Source organism: Camarhynchus parvulus, chromosome 2, assembly GCF_901933205.1.
Source record: "Camarhynchus parvulus chromosome 2, STF_HiC, whole genome shotgun sequence".
Taxonomy (NCBI): Eukaryota; Metazoa; Chordata; class Aves; order Passeriformes; family Thraupidae; genus Camarhynchus; species Camarhynchus parvulus.
Window position 1 is genome coordinate 117443751 of NC_044572.1, and position 24412 is coordinate 117468162.

At 39.2% G+C, this 24412-nt stretch overlaps 1 protein-coding gene across 1 annotated transcript; it reads right to left on the minus strand.

Moving 5' to 3' along the window:
• Positions 1-14160: 14160 nt before the first annotated feature.
• On the minus strand, positions 14161-24381 carry COPS5 (COP9 signalosome subunit 5). The gene is made up of 8 exons (XM_030966469.1): positions 24080-24381; positions 23736-23970; positions 21080-21208; positions 20544-20609; positions 19027-19112; positions 18134-18245; positions 17289-17437; positions 14161-14555 (listed from the first exon to the last, which is right to left on the minus strand). The coding sequence occupies exons 1-8, from the start codon at positions 24235-24237 to the stop codon at positions 14471-14473; spliced, it is 1020 nt and encodes a 339-aa protein (XP_030822329.1). The 5' UTR covers positions 24238-24381; the 3' UTR covers positions 14161-14470.
• Between the last annotated feature and the right edge of the window lie 31 nt (positions 24382-24412).

The following is a 24412-nucleotide window of genomic DNA, read 5'->3' on the forward strand; positions in this document are numbered from 1 at the left end:
CGGCCGAGGGGCGGGGCTCTCCGTTACCGGCTGCAGCGCGCGCCCCTCTCGGACCAATCAGCGACGAGAAAAGAGAGAGAAGGGGCGGGGCCTTTTTGCGCACGCGGCTTGGCGCGGGCCGGCCGCGCTGGCGGCCATGTTGGGGGAGGCGGAGAACATCCCGAGTCGGAATGGGACCCGCAAGGGTCATCGGGTCCCGCTCCTGCGCGGAGCGCCTCAAAAGTTACACCTTGTGCCTGTGAAAAATGCATATTTTATGATTGGCTTCTCGCAGATATTAAAATGAATATTATATGTTTTGTGTTAGAAAGTTATGCTGTATTAATTCTCTTAAGTAGTGTGTTAAATATAGTTTTCGTTACAACAAAATGTTGTAATATATGTTAGAAATAATTTATGCTATAAAAGAATGTATTTTATAAAGATCGTGAGATCCAAACGAGTCTCTTGACCACAAGCAGCCTGAGAAGCATATGTCTATTCAAACTCCAAAATTCCTGGAGTCGGCGGAAACTGACTAAGAGCGATCATCGTCCTGTGGATAACATCAATCCAAATAGCCGAAGTCGCCAGAAAGATACGTGTGAATACACGACTTCCCGGGATTCGATCAACGCTGGCTATCAACCAGGAAATGGCCATCGTCCAGTTCTGCACAGTGAAAGAACCAACTATGAATATGCAGAGTTACAACAGAAACTTGGACTCCTTCGCCTCAGGCACAATAAACTGTATAAAACCTTGTTGCTAGAAGCGACTCTCGTGAACGAGGGGGGATTCGATGCTATAGAGGTCGGATCCAGGTTCACCCAGCGCCAATCCCGGGCTCGACACTGTCTCTTTGGCTGTGGTGGTTTTGAGGGCTGTATTTTGGTCGTGGAAAAAGAGAAATAAATCTTTTCGCATTTTTTATAATTTGGCTTTCGATTGATCATTTTTAACAATGTTAAAATAGAAACTATGCTATGTAGGATACTTTTTTTTCCTGAAGAAAGGACTCACACAGAGATAGCAGTCACAGGACACCTAAATCTTTCAGATAAAGAGAATTTATTGCTCCATTATCAGGAGAAACGAACTTCTTCCCAGCTCGCTCAGCCCTGAAGATGCCGTTAGGATTAGTAGGAAGAAGTTGACGATGACCAGACAGAATCCTGTGTTTGGATGGAATTTATGCATCATGTATGAGGTGTGTGAATATGCAACAGGCAGTTGTTTTTACGGGTTAATACTCTGTTAACGTGCGTCCTTTTTTGGGCTTGTGCTGCCCAGAAAAAGGTTCCCGAACTGTCTGTAACTCTTTGTTTCTATTGTCTCATATTGTCCTAATTCAAATTGTCCAAATTCTTATTACTCTAATTGTATTACTATTTTTATAACCATTTTATTACTATTAAACTTTTAAAATTTTAAAACAAGTGATTGGCATTTTTCACATGCCTGAGTGCATTGCTCTGATGCTTCTCGAACTCTTATTACCCTTGGCGTTGTGACCACTTCCCCAGGGATCCTGTTCCAGGGCCCAGTCACCCTCTGTCTGGAAAACCTTTTCCTGATAACCAACCTAATTCTCTTCTGACACAACTTCAGGCCATTCCCTGGAGTCCTGTCACTGGATGCCATAGAGAAGAGACCAGTGCATGACCCTGCATTTTCCCTCAGGAGAAAATTGTGGACTGCAATGAGGTGTCCCCTCAGTGTCCTCCAAGCTGAACAGAAAGGATGACCTCAGCTGCTCCTCATGCAGCTTCCTCCCCAGGCCCTTCACTATCCTCCCTCCATGCCTTCCTTTGGACCCTCTCTAGTAGCTTAATGTCATTTTTATATTGTTGTACCCAAAACTGCACACAGAACTATTGCAAAATGTGGATTATGTAAAAACTTTTTTAAGGATCTTATTTCGTGTTTGATCTTTGTATACTTTCAAGTCCAATCAACAAGGGAGGTTTAACTTGTGAAACAGCAGCTAACAAGCAAACTCTAAGTAATATCTGTGATATCTATGATATCTAGTAAAACAAATTACTAGTTTGTAGAATTACCTTGTTAGAATTTAAGGGTTTACATGCTTCAATGATCTGAGACCAAGGGGGAGGTTAACAAAGCTTGGGAAAAAGGATCCCGACTGATACTGGACACAAAGAATGCAGAATTTATGACCTACAAAGACATCTTGTAGAACTCTGAAGATAAGGAAATAACTAATAAAGTTAACTCAGCAACTGTGCTGAAATCAGCTCCAACTGAGTGAAAGGTAATTCCAGCAGGGGGAGATCTGCAACGTCCAACTCAGAGACCACTGACCCAAAAGAAGAGAAAGATTGGGCATGTGGACTAATTAGTATAAGAAGCAAGAGAATTGTTAGCCAGTAGTAGAATATTAATTAATAAGGAAACTATGTAACTATTAGCCAATGAACACTAATTCCTTTATCTGCTAAACTGTATAAATTATAAAACGTTTTGGTAGTCCGTGTGCTTGATTTGTGGAATTCTACCAGGCACCCAGGCTTGTGCAATTTTGAACTAAATAATCAATGTCCCTCTCAAGTGTGTTATTATTGGCTCATTGCACATGAAGTAATAAATACAATTTTTGTGGACAACAGCACTCGAGGTGAGGCTGCCCCAGTGCAGAGCAGAGTGAGACAATTCCCTCCCTTGCCTGATGCTGTGCCTGATGCACTCCAGGACAGGGTTGGCCTCCTGACCCCCAGGGCACTGCTGACTCACACTCAGCTTTCTTCAGCCAGGATCCTCAGGTCCCTTTCTGTGGCATTGCTCTCCAGCCTTTCATTCCCGGTCTGTATGTACGTCCAGGGTAGCCCCATCCCAGGCGTAGAATCTAGAACGTGCCCTTGTTAAACTCCCTGCTGTTGGTGATTGCCCAGCTCTCTAATTTGTCCCAGAAGAAATCTTTGAAATCTGTTAATGCAAATAGACTTTTAACAACATCCCCCATGCTGCCCACCCCTACAAAGAGGTCTTTGTCTTATTAATGCTATATACCAGCAGTTTTTCTGTTTGGTGTTGCCTCTTCTTCCTCTATGCCAGACGTTTTTTGTGAGTGTAGACTACTGGCAAAATCAAGATCATATGGTTCCTTTTCCTCATGCTTGAATTGGAGAAGTTAATCGTTTTATAAATGGAGTGAATACTGTATTTGACAGCAAAGTTCTACAAAAAAACCTGTTAGCAAATGTTTAATGATATTTTTAATGGTGAAACATTATTCCAAGTTGGGTTTGTTGGTTGTTGGTTTTGTTTTGTTTAATCAATTATATCACAGTTTTTAGTGCCTTTACAAAAGTCAACTAATTAGCTGCTGATGACACAAAGGTAGGAGGAGTGGCTGATACTCCAGTGGGTTGTGCTGCCATGACAAAGGACTTCAAGAGGCTGGAGAAATGAGCCAAGGGCAGGGCAAAAACGTTCACCAAGGGAAAGTGCAAAACCTGGCCCATGGGGAGGAACAGCCCCAGGCACAGCAAAGACCAGCTGGAAAGCAGCTTGGCAGAAAATGACATGGAGGTCCTGGTGGACACCAGGGTAGCAGCAAGGAAAGCAAATGGTATCCTGGGCTGCCCTAGAGCAATTGTAGAAGAAGATCCTACCCTTTTTATTCAGCACTGGGGAGGCTATGCCTGGAATGCCAGTGTCCGGCTCTGAGCCCTTCAGTACAAGAGAGACAGGGATGTACCAGAGAGAGACCAGCTAAGGGCTGTAAAGATGACTGTAGCATCTTTCTTTTAAGGAGTAATTGAGAGAGCTGGGACTGTCCACTCTGGAGAAGAGAAGGTTCAGGGTGTTTGCGTCCAATGAGACTGAGATTTCTCTTATAGGAAAATTGACACAAACTGTTGTTAGGAACAAACATGTTTTATTGTGCAAAATATGACTGAAATAACTTATTCCAATTAATTTCATTTTGGGTTTTGTGTTTTCAAAGGTAGAAAATATAAGATTCTCAAAAATATGGAGCAGAGCAAATAGGGGAATGGGCGTTATGGGGAGTGTCACTCCTTCCTGCTTAGGGGAAGGTTCTTTACACTGTTGTCTGTTCTAGCATGGGCTTCCCAAGAGTCAAAGCCTTCTTCAGGCACATCCGCAGGTGTCTGTCTGCTCCACCACAGACTTCCATGGGCTGCAGGGCCACATCTTGACTCACCATGGTCTTTGCTATGGACCACAGGGGAATCTCTGCCCTGGTGCCTGGTGCTCCTCCTCCTCTTACTCCCCCTCCTTCTTCTCTGACTGAGGGTCTGCAGAGTTGTTTCTCTTCCATATTCTTACTTCTATTTCCTAGCTGCTGGTGTTGCACAAGTTTTTTCCCCCTTTCTTAAATATGTTATCCTGAGGTGCTACTACCATCAGTGATGGGCTTGGCCTTGGCCAGTGGTGGGTCTGTCATGGAGCTGGCTGGCATTGGCTCTATCAGACATGAAGGGAACTTCTATCATCTTCTCACCTACTATGAAGAAGCCACCCTTGTATCATACCCCTATTACCTGCCCTGCCAGCTGGGTCTGTCCTTTGAGGCTATCAAGGCTTTGGCTGCCAAGGACAGCTACAGACCCAGGGTAGGGCTGGGAGCGTCTGTGATGGGCTTTGGCCCTATGACATCCTAGGGGATGGGTCACAATGGGGCTGGTTTTCAGGGCCTGGACCAGAGGTAAGCCCGTGAGGGGAGGCTGGGCTGGGCAAGAGCTGGGACAGAAATGTGGATTCTCACCCTGCATCAAGAGCCCAAGCTCCTGCCAGCCCAGCCTCACCCCTTCTCCTACCTGCTCCCTGCTCCTTCTCAGGCCCACTTGACCCTTTCTCTCCCTCCTCATGCAGGCCATGGCTGCCCGAGTGTTCTTTAAAGTGGTGCGGAACATCCTCATCCATTACCCACGGATGGTCAACAAGGAGCTGGATGAGGCCACACGTGAGCGCATGCGGCAGCGTGAGGAAATGCTGAGACAGGAGATGACTCGGCTGCTGCAGGAACTGGGGCAGAATGACATGGCCCAGAGACACCCGCTCCCCACTGCCACGCTGCAGTGGCAGAGCTGGGCTGTGGCCATCATTGTGCTCTTGGGGCTGTGGTGGTGGCTCCGATATTTGAGGAATCATAGAATTGTAGAATCCTAGAATGGTTTGGCTGTAGGGACCTTAAAGACCCATTTAACGATCATCTCATTCTAACTCCCCTTCCATGGCCAGGGACACCTTCAAGTTGACCAGATTAATGACCCATCCAATCTGGCCTCGAACATTTCCAGGGATGAGGCATCCATAATTTCTCTGGGCAGCCATTAACCACTATTCCAGTACCTCACCACCCTCACAAAGAAGAATTTCTTCCTAATAGCTAATCCAAAGCTACCATCCCTTCAGCTTAAAGCCATTCCCCCTTGTCCTACCACAGCATGCCTTTGTAAAAAGTCCATCTATGTTCTTCCTGTTGGCCCGTTTAGGTGGTGGGAGGGTGCTGTAAGGTCTCCCTGGAGCCTCTCCAGGTTGAATGACCCCAGTTCTCTCAGCCTGACTTCATAGGAGAGGCGCTCCAGCCCTGTAATCAACTTAGTGGCCCTCCTCTGAACACCTTCCAACAGCTCCATGCCTTTCTTGTTTTAGGGGCCCCAGACCTGGACATAAGTACTCCAGGTGGGGTCTCACAAGAGTGGAGTAGACAGGAAGAATCACCTCCCTCAACCTGCTGGCCACACTTATTATGATGGACTCCAGGACACAGTTGGGCTTTCTGGGCTGTGAGTGGACACTGCTGAGACATGTCAGATTTCTTGTCCTTTCTCAGCCCAGCCCATACTTGTGCTTGGGATTGCTCTTACCCGGGTGCAGGATCTTGCATCTGGCCTTGTTGAACTTCAGAAAGTTTGCATGGGCCCACCTCTCAAGCCTATCAAGGTCCCTCTGGGTGGTATTCCTCCTGTCCAGCATGTTACCACACCACACAGCTTGGTGTTGTCAGTAAACTTGCTGAGGGTACACCTGATCCTATTATCCATGTCACCAACAAAGATGTTAAAGTGACTGGTCCCAATGCTAATATCTGTGGCTATGTAAAGCCCATTCAGCCCTAACACTAATAAATGGGATAAAGTCATGAATGTTTCATGAATGTTTGGCTGCTGCATAATTCTACTCCTTAGCTAGCACACTATTTTTAGACAAAAAAGTCTACCATAAAACAAGAAGTTTAATATTGATGCTCAAGACTTTGGCTTCTAAATTTGTACTGAGTACAAATTCATTTTGGATCAACAGATGTTAGAAATTATCTTATTCAGACCTCTAAATGGCAAAATGATATAAGTATCTGTGAAAATGGGGAATTGGCAGTGTTATCATCCTCCTATGCACACTTCATGTGTTTGAACACTGTTGTCTGCAGACCTGAAGCCTCCATCTCAAACTCCCATCTCATACCAACATGAACACAGCATTTTGCTCCCATATCCTAAGAAAGCTGGGGAGGAAAGAATGGGATTTTATATTCTTTTGGCTTGAAATTATTTAAATGTCATTACAGGGGTTAGGTTATTTTCTTGTTTTACTTACATGCAGGATGTCATTGATCACAATATCTTTTTCCTAAAGCCAAGAACACTTACACACCACCCTGCTTTCCCTATTTTCCATGCACAGTACAGTGCATTTATTGCTGTTTATTTAGCAACAATACTGAGCCCTCTGCAAAGGTTTGCTGTAAGTTCAGAACAGGAGAAAAGTCTACATTTCATGTTGCCTTCCTTTTGCAAGATTAACTCACATCCTTAGACCTCCTTTTAGAAAGCTAACAAACCATGTTAGAAGAAAAAAGTCTTGAATGGAGGAGTATTGCATTCAAAAGAACATACAACATTGACAAGAGGCCACAGTTCAATTCTTTGGCTCATCTTCTGTAGCACCATAGACAAGAGATCTACACATCTTTTTTCCTGTTAGAAGCAAAACCTGGTGCTCTACGCAGACAGACAACTTTGTCAAAGGACTTCAGAGATAAATGAAAGGCTTTAATGTTTATGAGAAGTAAACAAATACCTTGAAATTATTATAATTTAAAAACCCCAAACACAACAAGAAAACGTAAGGGAGGAAAGAGAAAGTTCAACTATCTTTAAAGAGACTGCCTTTCAATAGGCCAAGTTCAGTTTGAAGTTAAGATCTGTATTTGTATCATTTGATCCTTCTAGAACTTCAAATAAGGTAAAAGTTTTTATCCTATTAAGCCATGATTGCCTGGTTACAACTACTATAACCTCACAAGTTGTTGTTTCTCAAGTCTGCTTTGTGCAACCCAACCACTATGCAGGCTGGGGCAAGCAAAACTCTTAACTTAAAACAAGGAAGTTGAAGCTATAGAGAACTGCTTCTATTTATGCAACATACTACTACATACTAGCTAATTTCACACTGAGATGGAGGGACCTCTTCAAATAGTCTGTACTACACACCTACATGATCAGAACAATTAAGCAATTGGGATTGGAGCACCTCCAGTCACCAAAGACAATGAATTGGCATCTCAGATCTGCAACATTAAAATCTGTTGGAGCCTGGAAACAAAGGTGAAGTTATTAGAAAAATATTTGTTTGTTAGGACAAACATTTTATCTTTGTAGTGTTTATTTTTTCTATTAATGAACATTGTATCTTACCTCCAGCAGAGATGACAATGTAGATTTGGGAAATGCAAAATCCTGTTTCCAAAGATGAGTGATGGGAAACAATTCAAAACATCAAGTTTTCACCATAGAGGAAATAACAGTGTGGCAAATTTTGTAATGAAGTTTAACAGATGAATCAAGAATAGAAAGTAAAAATTACGATATGCTGCTATGATTCAGATACAGTCCAAAGATATACTGGCATCTCAGCATTATTTTGTCAAACATTGTACAGATATCTGAGTACTCACACACTCATTCTTTATTTTTAAATAGTGTAAAATGTTATTTATGTCATTTGTCCCTAGCTGATGATTTACATAAATATTTGTGTTAAACCATTTTTGCTACGCTCAGTTTTACCTAGATGTCCTAAGAATTTTTAAAGTGGAAAAGGAAGAATTCCACACAAACTTGGAAAAACGAGGAGCTAGTTTGGAGCTTGTATCACCATATAAAATACATCTTGTTTCAGTTGAAACAGCATCTGCCATTTTCTCTAGTTAGATCTCCAGCTTTGTAGAACTCAGACTGAAAATGCCTCCCTTAGAAAAAGATTTAAATTATAAGCTTAATTCTAACCTCAAATGATGTGAATGCAACTTGTCTTCAGCTGGAGAAGAAAGTTCAGATGGTTGTAATTACTAAAGATTGCATACCATTAGATGCAGGCATATAAATTAATTTCCTTTTATAATATGGTAATGCCACTGCAGTTGCACATAAACCCTAAGGTAATCTGGGCTAGAGCAAACAGAAATTCACACAGGAAATGATGGACAAATTTACATAGGAGTTGAATACATGTTTCAGCTGAAAATGAAGAGTTCTGAACACAATACATTTATAATCCCTCAAAGGGCTTAGCCATTTCCTATCTGTGGTGATCTGAAGAATAAAACTATGCAAAACAGAGTAAACATTCTTTGCTAACAGCGTTATTACAAATTGTTATTAAAGGTGGTATGTTTGACAAACAGACAGAGATGTATGACCTTTAGTGCATAAACCCAGTAATACTTACATATGCCTTATCATCTACATTTTTAAAAGGCTAATGATCAATCTTCTTATTTCATAGAGGGAAACAGACATTAGCTCTGGCAAAAATGCCTTGCTAAAGTTTATGCACTCCTGGTTTTTGAAAAGCCAGGAAGAAAACCCCATTCTCCTGAGATGCAGTCCTGTGACCTATCCACTGGACCATACTACTTCCCAGAATACTGTAGTTTTCAGAAATCCCTCTATGAAGCAATTTTTCATAATTAAAAACAAACCAAATGTCACAGCAAATATTTCATATGCCAGAGGTTTCATCTGAGGGTCAAAATTAACTTTCCTAAATTACATATTTCCTTGTGGATATTATTCTGAGGCTCTGAAAAATAAAACTACAGCTCATAAAAATACACCCTGAGGAACAAGATACTTCATTAATTCCTTAAAGGTTTAGCATAATTGTTTTTAACTCAAGAAAAATCTTTCAATTAACTGGATACTCTCTGATGTCAGTTCTTCAAGACTTGACACACAAAAAAAGTTCTATGTGCATGCTATTAATCTTATATTTTATCACCCCATATTTTAATAATTTTCAACTCTTAGGGACTTGCACTTTAAAATGATGCTATCTCAGCTGTGTAGTATTTACAGTTTTCTGGCTTTTTAGTTTTTAAAGTATTTGTTTTTATAATTTTATCTTAACCTAGTTTATGGTACAAAATACCTTATATTGGGATTTCAGTAAATACTTTAAATATAATAGTGTCATTAAGATTGGAAAGATCATTGCCCTAGCGCTGCCAAGCCCACAACTAAACCATGTCCCTAAGTGCCACACATACATGTCTTTTAAATACCTGCAGTGATGGTGACTCAACCACTTCCCTGGGAAGCCAGTTCCAGTCCTTGATCCCTCTCAGTGAGAAATTTTAGTGGTAAAATGAGAGTCTTGTTCTGATTTGGAATTTTTGGGGCACAACCATAAAAATAGATTAAATAAATAGCATATTTATCAAAGAGAAAGTAACATACCAAGCCTATTTCAAAACACTGCCAGAAAATAAAAAAAATTTCAAAATTTAGCAAAAGGGAGGAAATCAGTAAGATGATAAATATTTAATTACATTTACTATATTTTTAACCTTATACACAAAATAGTAACATGTCAGCAATTAGCTTTACAGCTTGTATTCTTCAACTTTTCATAATCAACATTAAATAATAACTGGCATTACACTTCATAATAAATAGAGGACTACTGTAGAAACACTGCATGTCAAGGGGCAATGTACTGTGCTGTGTAGGAGTGATCCTGTACCCAGGTTCATGGCAACCTCATACTTTCTAAAGCAAATATATCTGTCACACTGAAGTTTCATGAAACACTGGACAAATTAGGGTAAAATCAAAATATCTAAAACCAGCTGCAGTCAACACTTTATAAAGGCACAAGTGATAGAAATGCAAGAACATTGTGCTTCATTTACTAAATATAAACTTTAAGAGAACTTGTTCTATTTAAGCTGAGCACATGAGCACACACTGCCACCAAAGGCAAGGAAAATGTGAGTCCCTTGTCAAAAAGGGTCTGAACAGGGGTAAGGCGAGTTTTTCAAGGAATTGCAAAGATGGATGGTGAACAGAGCTCTTGTAACCAGGTCACAGATGCCTGTTATTCCAGTACTAGAATAAAAAATAATTTATGAAAACCTCAAGGAATATTTTTTCTGTCCTGGCAAGAATGTGAGGTAAGGAAGAACTGAAGAACTTGTGACACTCCTCAAAAGCAAAAGCTTAAGGTCAGCCTTTTTATTAGCTTTTTCTGAAGCAGAAATCTTTCTTGACTTGAGTGAGGCTGCTTGTTAAGAGTAAAGATTAGAGTTTGTGACAAAACCCAGATACCTGTGGCTAATGGTGCCAGAAAGAGTTTTTGGGACTGAAACATATTCTAAAATTTGTTTTTCTTCAGTGTACTGAGCTTATTATTTAAAATTCCTGTTTAGTATAAACCTTCAGAAAGGCTCACTCTCCAGTAGATATCTAATGTAAAAGATCTAGGCAAACACTGGACGTTTACTAACTCCCATTTTCTCTCAGAGTAAGGGCTGAGGTTTTGAAAATTTATGTGCTTCAGGATACAAATGGAGCTGCTGGATGCAGCTCATACATATTTAGAAAAAAAATTGACCCTAATAAATAGCCTGATCACCTAATTAGGTTTTTACAAGCAAGACAAGGGAATGAGGGAGAACTATTTTTCCTCTCCCTAAAATGTTGGTGCACTCAAATCTTGAGTACAGTGCAGGTCTGGGCTCTCTGTGCCAAGGTCAAATTAGGATGTAGGATGTATGGAAAGCAAATAAAATTGTCAGGTGGGTAAAGTGGCAGCTTTATAACGACAACATAAAAAAGCTCAGATGTCACAATTTAGAGAGAAGGCTGAGGTGATGATATGATGAAAGCTAATAAACATAAAGGTGGAGGGTAAAGCAAACAAAATTGTTAATCACTCCATGCCATGCTATTAGAACTAGAAATACCCTAGAAAGCTACTAGATTCATTTGAACCAGGTAAAAAGTAGCCAGGTTCAGGTGATCTCCCTAGCAGCACTCCTACAGCTGTCTTTGGAGATGGTGCATCAGCAGGGCATTTCCCATACCCCCTCACCTTCTCTTGCCTATTTTCTTTTTATGTAGGCTGAAGGACAGGACAACAGGGAAACAGAAGCAGAAGCCAGTCTCTCACAGCTGCATAACTCCATGCAGCAAATTTAAAAATTAAAAAAGCAAGAAAAAATGTTGTATCTTTTTTCTCATTCGGTTGCAACAGAAACCAAGCCATTCAATCTTCAGGCAATAAATTAATTCATTGGAGCTGCAATTCCATTCCTTAACAAACATTTGAAGGGGACTTCAAAGGAGTAGCAGATCTGATAGGATAATGAAGCTATGTAGGATATCTGATAGGATAATTTTTGTCCCAGTAATCACAGAATAAATCTGAATGGCTCTGCTTCTAGCCCCTTCACAATAAGGCAAACCAGTATTCTATCAGGAATTTCAGTGTAATCCTTTGTATTTGATTGTCACAAATACACACTTATTTCTTCGGATTTTGGTGATATTAGTACGTATGAATTATTTTAAAATGTAATTTGCATACATGAGAAAGGTGAGCATACAGGTATGCTTCAAAAAGAAAACCAGAACAGGATACTGAAGAAGTTCAAATACAATTCAGCATTTTCAGCATTCTGTAAGTTTAGTATGTTGACAAATACTGTTAGATTAAGAAATTATTTGTGTTCATTAAGATTTTTATTTATTGAAATGTAAAAGGCACTCAGTATTTTGGAATGCATGCCCATCTCAAAAAATCTTATCAAAGAGAACCCATTTGTATGTGCTTTAGTACTTACTGCATTACTTCAGCTGTCAGCTACCTGATATGTGGCACTCATTTGCATAAACTGATTTCTAAATAAAAAGTGGCTGCAAATGGGAACAATGAATTGATGTATCTGAACAACGTGTACTGTTCTCAAGAATACCCTTATTATTTCTGAAGTCTCGCAACTGCTTGGTAGAATTAAGGCATCTATCCATGAATGATTCTCCATTGCTCAGGATACACCAGTGTAGATGGGGATGACTCCTTTGTGGTAATGATCCTCAATGCATGGGATTCTGATCTCAGAACTTGGAATAATGCTAACATTAAAAATGGCTGTTCAAAGACAAAGGCCCTGTTATTCTGGTTCCTGAACACTGCAGAAAGGATCCTATGCAGGCAACAGGTACAGCCCCACTACATATATAATTTTAAACTGAATTGTAACCATATGCTCAGCAAGTAACGAGACACGTAACTCAATGGACAACTGTTCACATGAGCATTTAAACATCAGCATTCATATTGCTACAGTTTATAAAACAACTTGGTATTTTGAAGCCATCTGTGTCTAAAAACATTGTGTGTGAGCCTACATGCAGTAAAATTCAGTTCACTCCTACCATAAACAAGGACAGTTTAAATACAGTCATAGACTAATATGAGATGAAACTATTATTTTATATTTTAGGTAGATACAAGATGTGCAAACCTTTTGGATCATGCAAAGAGAATTCTACAAAGTAGCAACAGAGATACCTATTAGGAAATATAAGATATCTCACAAAAGCAGGGTGCTTTGTGTAAACACAGACTGACTGGGATAATGGCTGTGTGCTCAATTTAAAGTCTCAAAGACCTATGGAAGAAAATAAAATAAGAAAAGTTTACTGGCCAGGTACACTTGCTTTGTCTTCCTTGAACTTAAAAAGAACTGCTGTGTATTACATACGCTGCTTGTTTGTACAAAAGTCTACTAGTGCAATTTCCAGGAAAATATATACCTTATTAAAATACCACAGCTTTCTTCTCCCGACTCCCCACCACCATCATGCTGAAAGAAGAATGAAACTTCTCCTACCAAATTGCACATCCGCTAATTATCTCAAATTTACGAGCTACAATTAAACATATTTTTCCTATACAGTTGGATGCTACTATTTTAAAACTCTTGATGAACTTCTGCTTTGGGGTATCTGCATTTCCCTGCTGAATTACAAATTTTCATTGTATAACTTGCATCTTAACTTCAAATCCACTGGAATCTGTTTGGATGAAAAGACCTAAATGAGTAATAGCTACTAAAATTTCCAGACCAAAACAAAAACAAAATCCACATCAAGGCAGAGCTAAGGCTGAAAAGGAGACTCAGTTACTTAAGGTATAAAGCATAATGGCATATTGTATAAAGCATAAATTATCTCAAAAGTAAACATTCCAAAACCCCCAGGAAACTCAGGATTAAAGATGAAAACTTAAAAGGAATCCAAACATCTTGTGTTATTGAAATGCAGGATGAAAGCCTCCAAAACAAACTTAGATCAGCCCTGCAGCAGCACCACATTGTAAGCCAGAAATTATGATTAATGCATTTAGTATCTGTGGCCTGAAATTAGCCTAATGCGTATTTCAAACGTAATTTTTCATTTTGTTCCTTTGTATGCAACAAGTGACTATGACAAGCAATAGGTGAATTACAGGAGAAGAATAATGGTATATAACCATGTTATGAGTTCCACTGCAGAGCTGGTCAATAGCTGACTATTTAGAAATATAAGATGTCCATCATGGTGCGAAGCTGTAAGCAAAACATTGTTGTACCATGCATAAATGTTTCATTACTGTGAAAGAAACCATTTTTGGCTGGAGCAGTAAACCTCAATCAGGAAAGGCTCCATTAAATTTAATAACTTGTTGAAAGATAAACAAGTGGGATTTCAATTCTTAAAATTAAACACAGATATTAAAATATGAGAAACAAACTTCTAACATTACATAGGTTAGCTATCTAATCTGTGCAGACAGAACTTTTCCACAGAACAATAAGAGAAGATAAACATTTGCCAAAAATATCAAGGCCCAAAACGCACATTTAGTTTCAAAATTCTTTTATTGCAGTTGGATAATAGAGATAAATATCTAAGAGCAAAATCCAGTAAGTCACATTTATTTTCTTTTGGAACAATTCTGCAAACTGGTTTATGATAAAGAACAAAAAGTCGCACTAAATTTAGGAACATTTTGTTCTTTAAAACTGGTCAGACAGGTGGGAAATATTAAAGTACTACAAATTAAATGAATAATTTTCCACTTCAGCTTCATTTCCCAAACTGAACAAGTCCAAGCAAAAGAAACGATGGTATTTTCTGCTTTGGAGATACATATCAACTGGTAATGCACTTCAAGCTATATTAATTTGATTAAAAAGTTTATCCTTAATAACCTGAGACATCAATCCATGTATAGCTTCTATGGTGGTCTTGCAGCTGAAAAACAAGCATAAATTCAATGTTGGACAAAAACTGAACTGAACTGTCATTTTCCTTGAAGATATCCAGCTGTTTTGGAAGTTCAGGGTGCCCATAACCCCATGAATCTTAAAAACTGTCCAGCAAGGAAGAGTCACATACAGCAATTTAGCCATTGTTGCCAATACCTTTTTGTTACTTAAAAAGCAAACTAACTATACACACAAAACCACAGAAATAACAGAAAACTTCGTCTTGCAATTTATGACATCTTACATTAACAACTGCAAGTGGGCTCTGTGGTCACCTGAACAAAGAAAAAAAAAATCCTTAGGGGAATGGAGCTATCAGCTGGTATTATCAATACCTGCAGGCTTTCACTGCTCTCTACCTTTATCTCCTTTACCCAAGCCCAGGACAGTAGTGTACAGTAACCATGGTTCTTCTGAGAAACTTTACATGGAACATTAAAGAAAAATTTATAAAACAAATCAGTTATTCGTCAAAATACGTAATGCGCAAAGCAAAACCCTCAAAGAGCTGGGAGGATTCCTATTGATCCAAGTTTTCCCCATGGGGCAATGTAGTGTTAAACTAACAAATAAAAACAGACTGTAAAAATGCAAAAGATGAATCAGGACTGAAGGCATGGAGAATTAGGGACAAATTACTATGAGACAGATAAAGGAATCCTAGGGAAAGCAAACTTGGAGCACAACTTGGCTAATGCACGTGTTCCCTTAGAAAATGGCTTAGAGATGTGCATGGACAGTACCAGAACTTATCATACAGCCCAGTGTAAGCACCTTGGTGCTAATGCTTTACAGCACTGTTTTCCCAAAGCAGGTATGTCTAACAATCCTTTAGTGATCTCTGCAGCCTTATTTCTTCAGAGTAATTTAGGGTGACACCAAATTAATTGTCCTGTGTTTGCACAGGCCTTCTACTGTCTTTTCTCTTAGGAAAGATCAGTAATTGAAGAAAAACATGCATCCCTAAAAGTGTTACACTCAGTTTTGGGAACTATGGTAGCTTCTGTTGCACAGGAAGGCAGAATTTTTGACAAAAACAATTCCTTTGAATCCCTTACAATTTATAAACTAACTACTGATGAAGACTAAATAAAAACAGAAAAGAAAAATGCCTAGAACTGCTGCAACAAATTAATATAGTAGCACGATCAGAGAAAGAGCTATTTCTTAGAATAACTGTAAACATGTGAGAGCAAGGGGAAAATAAAATGCAGTCAGCTTTATGGGACTCCAGACAGCAATGCAAACTTAGCAGCAACTCCCTCCTCCTCATGTCTTCAAAGCATTGCTATTCTGTTTCCCTACAGGAACTGGGAGGTATCACTTAACCTGACTGCTATGAGCTAGCCACAGCATTAACTCCAAATGTATTTGTATTCTGGAATTAAAATCGGCTAAATGAGTATTTAATTTTTATAAAGTCAACCCCCCTCCAACTCGATCATGTTTGTTAGGAAACTTCTAAGAGCTGTTAACTTTCCAGAAAAATAAACAAAGTTGTGTCAGGGGGAGAGAATACCAGGAAACTGTTCTGTTACCAAGATAAAGTGGTGGGGAAGAGGGACAGAAAGCCTTAACATCTGAAAACATGCAAATGCAAACACCCCAGACTGTTCAGTTTTTGCACTCTGTTCCAAGGGATTCTACAGAATTGTTTCCTTATTCAATGTAATGACTACATCTCACTCAGAATACTCCTAAGATGCATGCAGGTGAGTTCTGCCTTCTCCACAGATGGACCTAAGTTTGTACCACCATATAAAGTGCAGTATTTCTTGGTTTCCAAAGTTTGAAATTTGCGAAATACAATGTACTTGAACAACCCAGCTGTACGAGCTGTTGGATACTATTAACCTCTGTTAAAAGATTTTACTTGGAAAAATGGTGACTCTAACATGATATAGTCTAAGCACACATATAATTCTTAAGACTATTGGGAAAGAGATGTGAGTATTACTGAGAAGCAACTTGTCTACTTCAAAGTTCAAAATAAACAGAGCTGATCACCAATAAACATAAGGTAAACTGAGGGAAAATATTGCAGCTTCTTTGAAATAATGTTGTACACCTAGTGATAAGAAGTTTATTAACTTACAACAGCAAGCATTTGCTGTCAGGCAGGGTAGATAAATATATAGGCTAGAATATCTGTAAGGTACTTCTTAAAAACAAAAAACAACAACAAAAACTCAACCTTTTCTTATTTCTTAAAAAAAGGTACATTAATTAAGAAATATGAAAAAAGGAGTTCATAATTTTTACATTAGTAAAAGTATTAGACAAGTGTAAACTAAACTTACTGGACTGTTAACACTAGTTCTTAAAATCATGTTCTATACCATAATTTTACTTACTGTTAGTTTTAACCTGATTAACCACAAAAATGTGCTAATTTCTAGCAAAGTTACAATTTTGCATTAGACAGAAAACATTTTTTTTTGTTTGTCAGATACTGATGGAATTTTACAGTAATTTTTTGTTTAATAAATTAGAGTTAAATTTATTCCAAACCCTCTAAAATTAAAAATTCATTGTAGATTTAACAGAGGCAAGATTTTCTTTAACTTTCAAAAAAAATTAGTGACTTCTGGAGTCTTTCATTTCTATCTATAACCTAATTCTTATCTTTAATCTTCTGAGGTTACAATTACAGGCATGAGAAAAGTTTAAAACCAAATAATACTTTTTACATGAAGAACACATGGATGTGTTATCTTACCTGTCTCTTGTTGCTTTTGCAAGCTTGTCTTCTGACTTTTTGTCATGAGTCTCTAAACCCAGCATGAAACTGCCCCTTCCAAGCTGAGCTTCAGACTGTTCTAATTTTTCAGACAAATCAAAGACTTGGCCAGTGGTATAGTCAGCATTCTTAAGAGAAAGAAAGTAATAAATATTTTGAATTTAAGCTATAAATTCAAGCATTTATACACAAAATAAACCAAATCTGAGAAATGTTTTTAAAAGTGTAGTGCTGCATATTTGAATCTATATCTGCAATGGAAGTGATATAGGACATGAGTGGTGATTAAGAGAGCAGAAGCCGAACATCTCACAAACACTCAATCCCTAAAGCCTGAATTGGGTTCTTTTTATTACTTCCAACCCATGCCCTAAATTAAGTAGGAGTAAGTAAAACTCAGTTGGTTTTGACCAAGAGAAAAAAAAATTGGCTTCTGCAGAGGAAAGGTTTTGATGCTCAGCTGTTACACTGAAGGTGTACCTGCACTGTTTCTGCTGTAAGCTAGTTTTAACAGTTCCATTGTTTATTTTTTCTTAAGTGTTTACTTATTAAACACTATTATTCTTTGCAGTGTTCTATTGATACAAGGTTAAAAAGTATTTAAGACAAAATCTAAGTGTATAGAGAGACTCAGTAAAATTAAACATCCCACCTTCTACTTTTACAGAGCAGATATGAGGAACATTTCAGTATTTATGATTAGGAAAACCTTCCCTTCTTGTCATATCGGACAGATTCTTAATGTGGGATCTGTATCTATTAAGCATTTTACAGCACAGCGCCTGGCTTTCAGGCTCTTGAATGCACACAACTGTGGTACTTACAGTGAGCAGACTAGAAGAACTGAGAGTGTTCACCCAGTACTTGTTCCACAACAGCTCAAGCAATTTACGATCCAAAGATGATTTAAAGTACGAGACTTCTAAAGCATAATACCTTTAAAAACAAACATGCAAACAAAGTAAGTGTCCATCTACGTATGTCTTGCTTGACTGTCACATCCAAAGTATGTGCAACTCAAAAAATCCTTATCAATGGCAAATATATTCAAAAATTCAAAGCATTTAAGGTTAATGCCAGTTCCAATTCTCTGTATAAGTAATTCATATATAGATTTAATACACAATCCCCACACAAACTGCTGTGTTCTGTTAAATGAGACTGCAAGAGTTTTTAAATTATTCTCTTAACAACATATTCCATGCTTGGGTTCTTCAATACTGTAGTAACTTACAGATCATTGTAGCTTTGCATGTATCACTTCTAACTTCTTGAGGAATGCCTGGTAGCAGTAAATGTTACAAACAGGCAAACAATCCTACATCCTACCACACCTATTTTGAAAGCCAGGCTCCCAGTAATGCAAGAAAAGGAGCTGCACAACACTTGCCTCTACTCAGAAGAGCAGTGGGATCACAGCCTCCCCAGTCCTGCTGATCAACACATCTGATCCAGCAAGGAATCACTACTTAAAAGTGTTCAGAAATCAGCTGCTAAAGCTTTTAACCAGGTTCATCTTTATCTTTGCAGAGTTCTCCCTTAAAATGTCTCCTGATAAATGCCAGTAACCCTTTTTTCCCAAAAACAAGAGTGCTAAAGCAACAGTGAAATTCAAGATTTGAAGCACTACAAGAAATTTACTTTTCCATACTGAATGAATCACTAACCTAAACACAAACACAAAAAAAAAAAAGGTAGTAGTTTTTTTGTTACTTACTGTTTACAATGTACACCAAAGTCTTCTATTTTATTCAGTGGAATAGTCTGGTATTCAGAGGGACCTTCATCTGGAGGTTTATAGCCCTAAAAATTTAACAAATGGCAAAAATGACACAGTAATTCTGAGGCCTTTCAAAATGCCTAAACTTTACAAAAAAAGTTTCTAGTTTATGCAATTCTAGTTGTTTTGGTGTTTTGTTTTGTTGTTGTTGTTTTTTGTCTAGAGAAAATGACATTTCCCTTGGTAGTCTGAAATTTGGAATTTTCCTGGATCTCAGGTTTACATCTGGCTTTACTAGCTGTACTGGTCATTACATTTGTAGGTTTATCAAAAGCAAACTAGTGGTCATAGTTGAGTTTTTTCAAATGAGTAACATGGCAACCTATGATTAGATCATTTCTTAGATCAAAGAAAGGGCAAACTTCTTCTTAGACAGTATTTCTCTACCTGTTCTTGGAAATTTTGAGGGAAGATTTCAGAAGAGGGAACAAGCATCCATGGATATGCCTTAGAGATACCTAAAACTTTCAGTTGCTTGTTTAGCCAAGATGATGCCATTCACAGCTACTGACTAAGCAAGAACTGCCTGCAGTCCACTGTGAGAACTCCATAAAAATATGCTTCTCAAGTGCGTTTTCCAGATATGATTTGGTTTTCAGGTACAGGATTCTTCTCCCTGTTCAAAATTTTCTAAGTATTTATGAAGAGATTTTGCCCACAGAAGTGAATATTCTCCTGAATCACAAACTGTTCTAAGATATCTTATGTTTTTGTCAACACAAAAATAATGCCTGGACCTCTCACAATCATTTTTGTTAATTACAAAATTTAATTTTTATTAAGCGATTAATTTTGGTAATTGTTTTATTGGATGCCTGTCTGAAGTTCTTGGTGAGTCACTCATAACTGAGTATTTAAAAGATATACCTGAACTTCACTGGACTGAAATTAAATAGCACAGCCAGAAGTATACATGAGAGGATTCCTCTGGAGACTTAGATCTCCAATACTGATGTGATTTCTTAGTTTTAAGCCTAACCCATACTGTTTAATTGATTTTTTTGTACATTCGTTTGTGAAGATTCATAATATTTATTTGAAAAAGTTAAGTAGATAGTTTTGAACCTTCCTTTTCTAAAATGAAAAGCAAATTACAACATATTAAACATGTGATTAATATTTGGTTTTAGGTCTAAAAAATAAACAGAGAATAACTAACATAAAACAATTGTGATGAATGCTACCTACAACTATATCCATTAAAAACCACGTATATAAAGCTACATAATTTTGGGTCAGCTCCACAATCTGGACAAAACTCTAAGAAAACCAAAATAAAAGTTAACCTTTATAAATGTAATCCAATATCCAAAAGCATGCAGAAACAAGTGTATGGACACATCTTCCTTTGGAATGAACATTCAGTACAGCACAGCAGATCAAACTCAGACAATCATTTAAAGACAGTTCAGTGTTCACACACTAAATAATTTTAGATGATTTTAGCTATTTACCTTAGGATATGTCCTAAAAGCTCCAAGATTTACTTTTCCTGCAGATATTGTTCTTGTTGGATCAATCTGTAGAAATAGAGGTAATACTCATTACATACATTTTATTATTTATTACAGGCTTAAATTAAATTTATAGTAATTTTATTTCAGAAATGTAATTAATGCAAATTGTAGTTCTGTCATAAACAGTACTTCTTCTGTTGGTACGAGACTCTCTAAAAAGATGGGAATATCAATAACCTTCAGTGAATTATTTTTTTAAACTTATTTCCTAAATACTTAAAACCCCTTATGCTTAAGAACAATATCATAACTGAAACAATGCAGTGAAAATAGTCTGGCAAACATGACTGGTTTGCCCAGTATGTGCCCAGCAAAGCAGAAGGAGTGGCACCAGTTTAAAGCGTGGCTCTAACACCTCCATCATACAAAGCACACACTGCTAAAATGCTAAGAGACAGAAATCCAAAAATGCAAAAATTATTCCCCTCAACACGATTTGCTGTGCAGGGCTATCACCACCAGCCAGTACTTACAACCACTGCTACGAAGGGTTCCTGAAATTGCTGGTTGAGCATCTGGGTACTGACGTCGATGCCTGAGAGCCAGCAGCCATAGCCGGGGTGACTGTGGTACCAGCCGATGGCATTTTCCAGGCGTCCCACCTAAGAAAGAGCAGGGAAGGGAACAGCCCTGGCGTTCAGATCCATTCCCAAAGCACCGGCTGCCCTCCAGCGGCACTTCCAACACGCTGCAAGGCGCACCAGGATAAACAGGAATTTGCACTCCTGATGAAATATTCCCTAGAAACCATATGAGTAGTACTGGCATTCTCTGCTACAGCTGCTGCCACGGAACAAAGGCCTTCAAGGAGCCTGGAGCTCCTTCTTCAGTGACAGCTGGAGTACAGAAGAGGTTCCACACAGCTGGATGGCGAGCTGCAGCTGATCAGCAGGGCTGGGAAATTTCTTAGTGATATAACACAAGTATTTCTAGCCTCATATAATGCAGGGAACATCAGCAGAGAATTAATTGTTTAGTATGGTAACATATCTCACAGGCATATACTGTTAGATTAGTGGTAAGTTTAAAAACTAACTTCAAAGGCATGCTTTCAAACACTGACAGAAATTATTGCCTGGAGATAGGTTTAAAAGCCAAAAGATGAATATTGGACAACTTTTTCTCAGATAAAACTTCAAAATAGGAGTTTCCAAATAATACACATGGCTATCTCTAAAAATGCTGGAAGAGAAAGGAGCAAAGCCAAAAAACCCAGGAGAATAAACACCCATTCAACCGAATTTTTGTAATCCTCTCTAAGAAATTGTTTACTGGCTGATCCATTAATGATGAGACAGAACATCACAAACTGCCTACTTAATTTTTTAACTGGTGAAGAATATTTATATTTTCTTTACAACTTCCATGAGAGAGACCAACAAAACACTAAAGAACATGTGGTCTTTTTCAAAGCCAAATGATACATTTGAACTACATTAAGATCATGGAAAATCAACTAACTGGAACAGCAGTATCTATAAAGCACTTCTATAAGGGATATATTAACTAGCATCTAATGATAAAAAGAGCATTACATTACACCTAATGATAAAAATAAAAGTACATTATTTTAAGTGCCACTGTTCCAGGAACAAGTGCTTGCCAAAATCAAATATGAAACAGCCAGCATGAAAACTCTGTCAGAGCACCAGGAAAGCTGAGGTATTTTATTTGCACACAAGTTCATTTTCAAAATCGTGAAACCAATTACAGACAAAACTGAACAACATAAACAATGGGAAAATAAACATTTCCTGTCACATAAGAACTCCCACAGAAACCTGGACTGTTTTAAACATAAGACAAGCTGTTTACAATTTTATGCTATATACTCACCACTTTGAAATTCAGTATTTCTACCTAAGAATGGGATTCTATGAATATATCTGTATTTAAAGATAGCATGACTGTATCTTTAGGCAAAGACATCTCTTCAAGTTACCTACTTTTTGCAACAAGAGTATTAGCATCACAACATTGTTTTCAGAGAAAACAAACTAGATTAAATTAATTATTTTTGCATTTTCTCACAGAGATGAATTATTTAAAAATCCCCAGAACATAACTATTTCTGCATTATGTTTACTCTTTGCTGACGTTATGATTCAGCCTCATGCACATCCATTTCAATATCTTCAACTCTATGTAAGGCTATGAATATAAGTCCAACTCTCCAAAAGAACCCAAATACTCCTCTATTATATCCACTTAGTATGTAACGGGCTTCTAGCTGGTTTAAAAATCAGTGGGTCAAATGGGTATCAAAACTGTTTGAGCTTGGAGAGTTAAAGTTATTTCAACCCTTATTTCTAGTATAGAATTGTCCTGTATCGGAAGAGGCACATCAGCAAGTGCCCTGATGTGCTGTGCTGGTTTCCACATCAGAGTCAAGTTGTATTTCTGTTATCCTTCTGCACATGAGAACTTCACTGCTTTAATATGAAGTGGATCTCTGAATAGAAAGTGACAAAGATTGGAAACAGACAAGCAAGTCTGTTAATCTAAATTTCCAAAGATAAATATGAATAATTAAGTTGCACTGAAACTTACTTATTCCTTCATTGGCCTCTTCTTCACAAATATGTCTTTTTTTAATGGAAAAGAGCAGCATACTATACAGTAAGATCTCAGGGGAAGGTAGGAATAAATGTCATAATCCTGATCTACAAATACTAAGTACGTCCAATGCACACATATATTTAATTTTGCAAACTGTTTTTAAAAAGAAGTATCAGTTATTTTAGAAACACACTCTCTCACACAGCCAGCAGCCTCAGCCATAAAAACACTTCCTCAGCAATGAAAATAACTTACAAAAGAAAGGAGAATGCACTACTTTTCATAGAATCATTAGGGTTGGAAAAGACCTCCAAGATCATCATGTCCAACCTTTGATGACCTACAGTAAGTCAGGGAAATATGTATGTGACAATGTGTACAGGCCCCTGCGTGCCGTGCTGCTGACATAGTTCTTACTGTCATGTTTGAGGAGAGACGGGACAATGGGGCAGGCACTCCATCACTGCGGGAGGGTGGAAGCCTGCAACCCCTCCAGGAATATTCCTGCAGCTCACCAGACGCACAGGATCTCCACGGGGAGGGCAGACACCGCCTGCCAGCTCTCCTTACCTGCTTGGCGTTCTCGATGTAGGCAGCCATGTACTCGTAGGCGGCGGCCTGCGCGTTGACGCGGGTCTCGGTGCCCTCCACGGGCAAGGCGAAGCTGTCCATGATGATCATGGTCTCCCCGTCCACCTTGCCCAGCATGAGCCCCATCACCTCCAGATTGCCGCCGGACCTGGCGTGCATCACCATCTTCAGCAGCGCCAGCGCAGAGATCTTGCAGTACTTGAAGTAATGGTGGCTGCAGCAGCGCAGAGGCCGCGGAAGGGAAGGGAAGGCAGAGCCATCAGATCAGGCCGGTGCTCACCGCCCAAACCGCCCGCCCGCTCCGCCGCCCCGCTCCCACTCACTCCTTGGTCCAGGGCTTGGCCGCCAGAATCTCCTGCTGCTGCTTGCGGTCGTACTTGTAGATCTCGTCGATGCTCTGCGTCTCCTGCATGTTGTTCGCCAGCTCCCAGGTCTTCTGCGCCATGCCGCTCCCGGAGGCGCCGCTCCCCGCCGCCGCCATCGCCCCAGCCCCGCTCTCGGCCCCGGCCCCGCTCCCGGCCCCGGCCCCGCTCCGCCGCACCGGGCCGCCGGCGGAACCAAGCGCGGCGCGGGGGGACGGACGGACAGACGGTGGTACGGTCCGCGCAGGCCCGGCGCGGGCGGCGCTGCGCCCCCAGGGGCCGCGCTCGGCTCTG

Excerpts from the sequence above, each read along its gene's own strand:
- COPS5 (XM_030966469.1), bottom strand. The coding sequence starts at position 24,237 with ATGGCGGCGGCGGGGAGCGGCGCCTCCGGGAGCGGCATGGCGCAGAAG. Across the intron at positions 18,246-19,026 it reads TTTGGTGTACATTGTAAACA|GTATTATGCTTTAGAAGTCT; the intron begins GTAAGTAACAAA and ends TTGTTTTTAAAG. Across the intron at positions 17,438-18,133 it reads GTTCTTCTAGTCTGCTCACT|AATGCTGACTATACCACTGG; the intron begins GTAAGTACCACA and ends CTTTCTCTTAAG.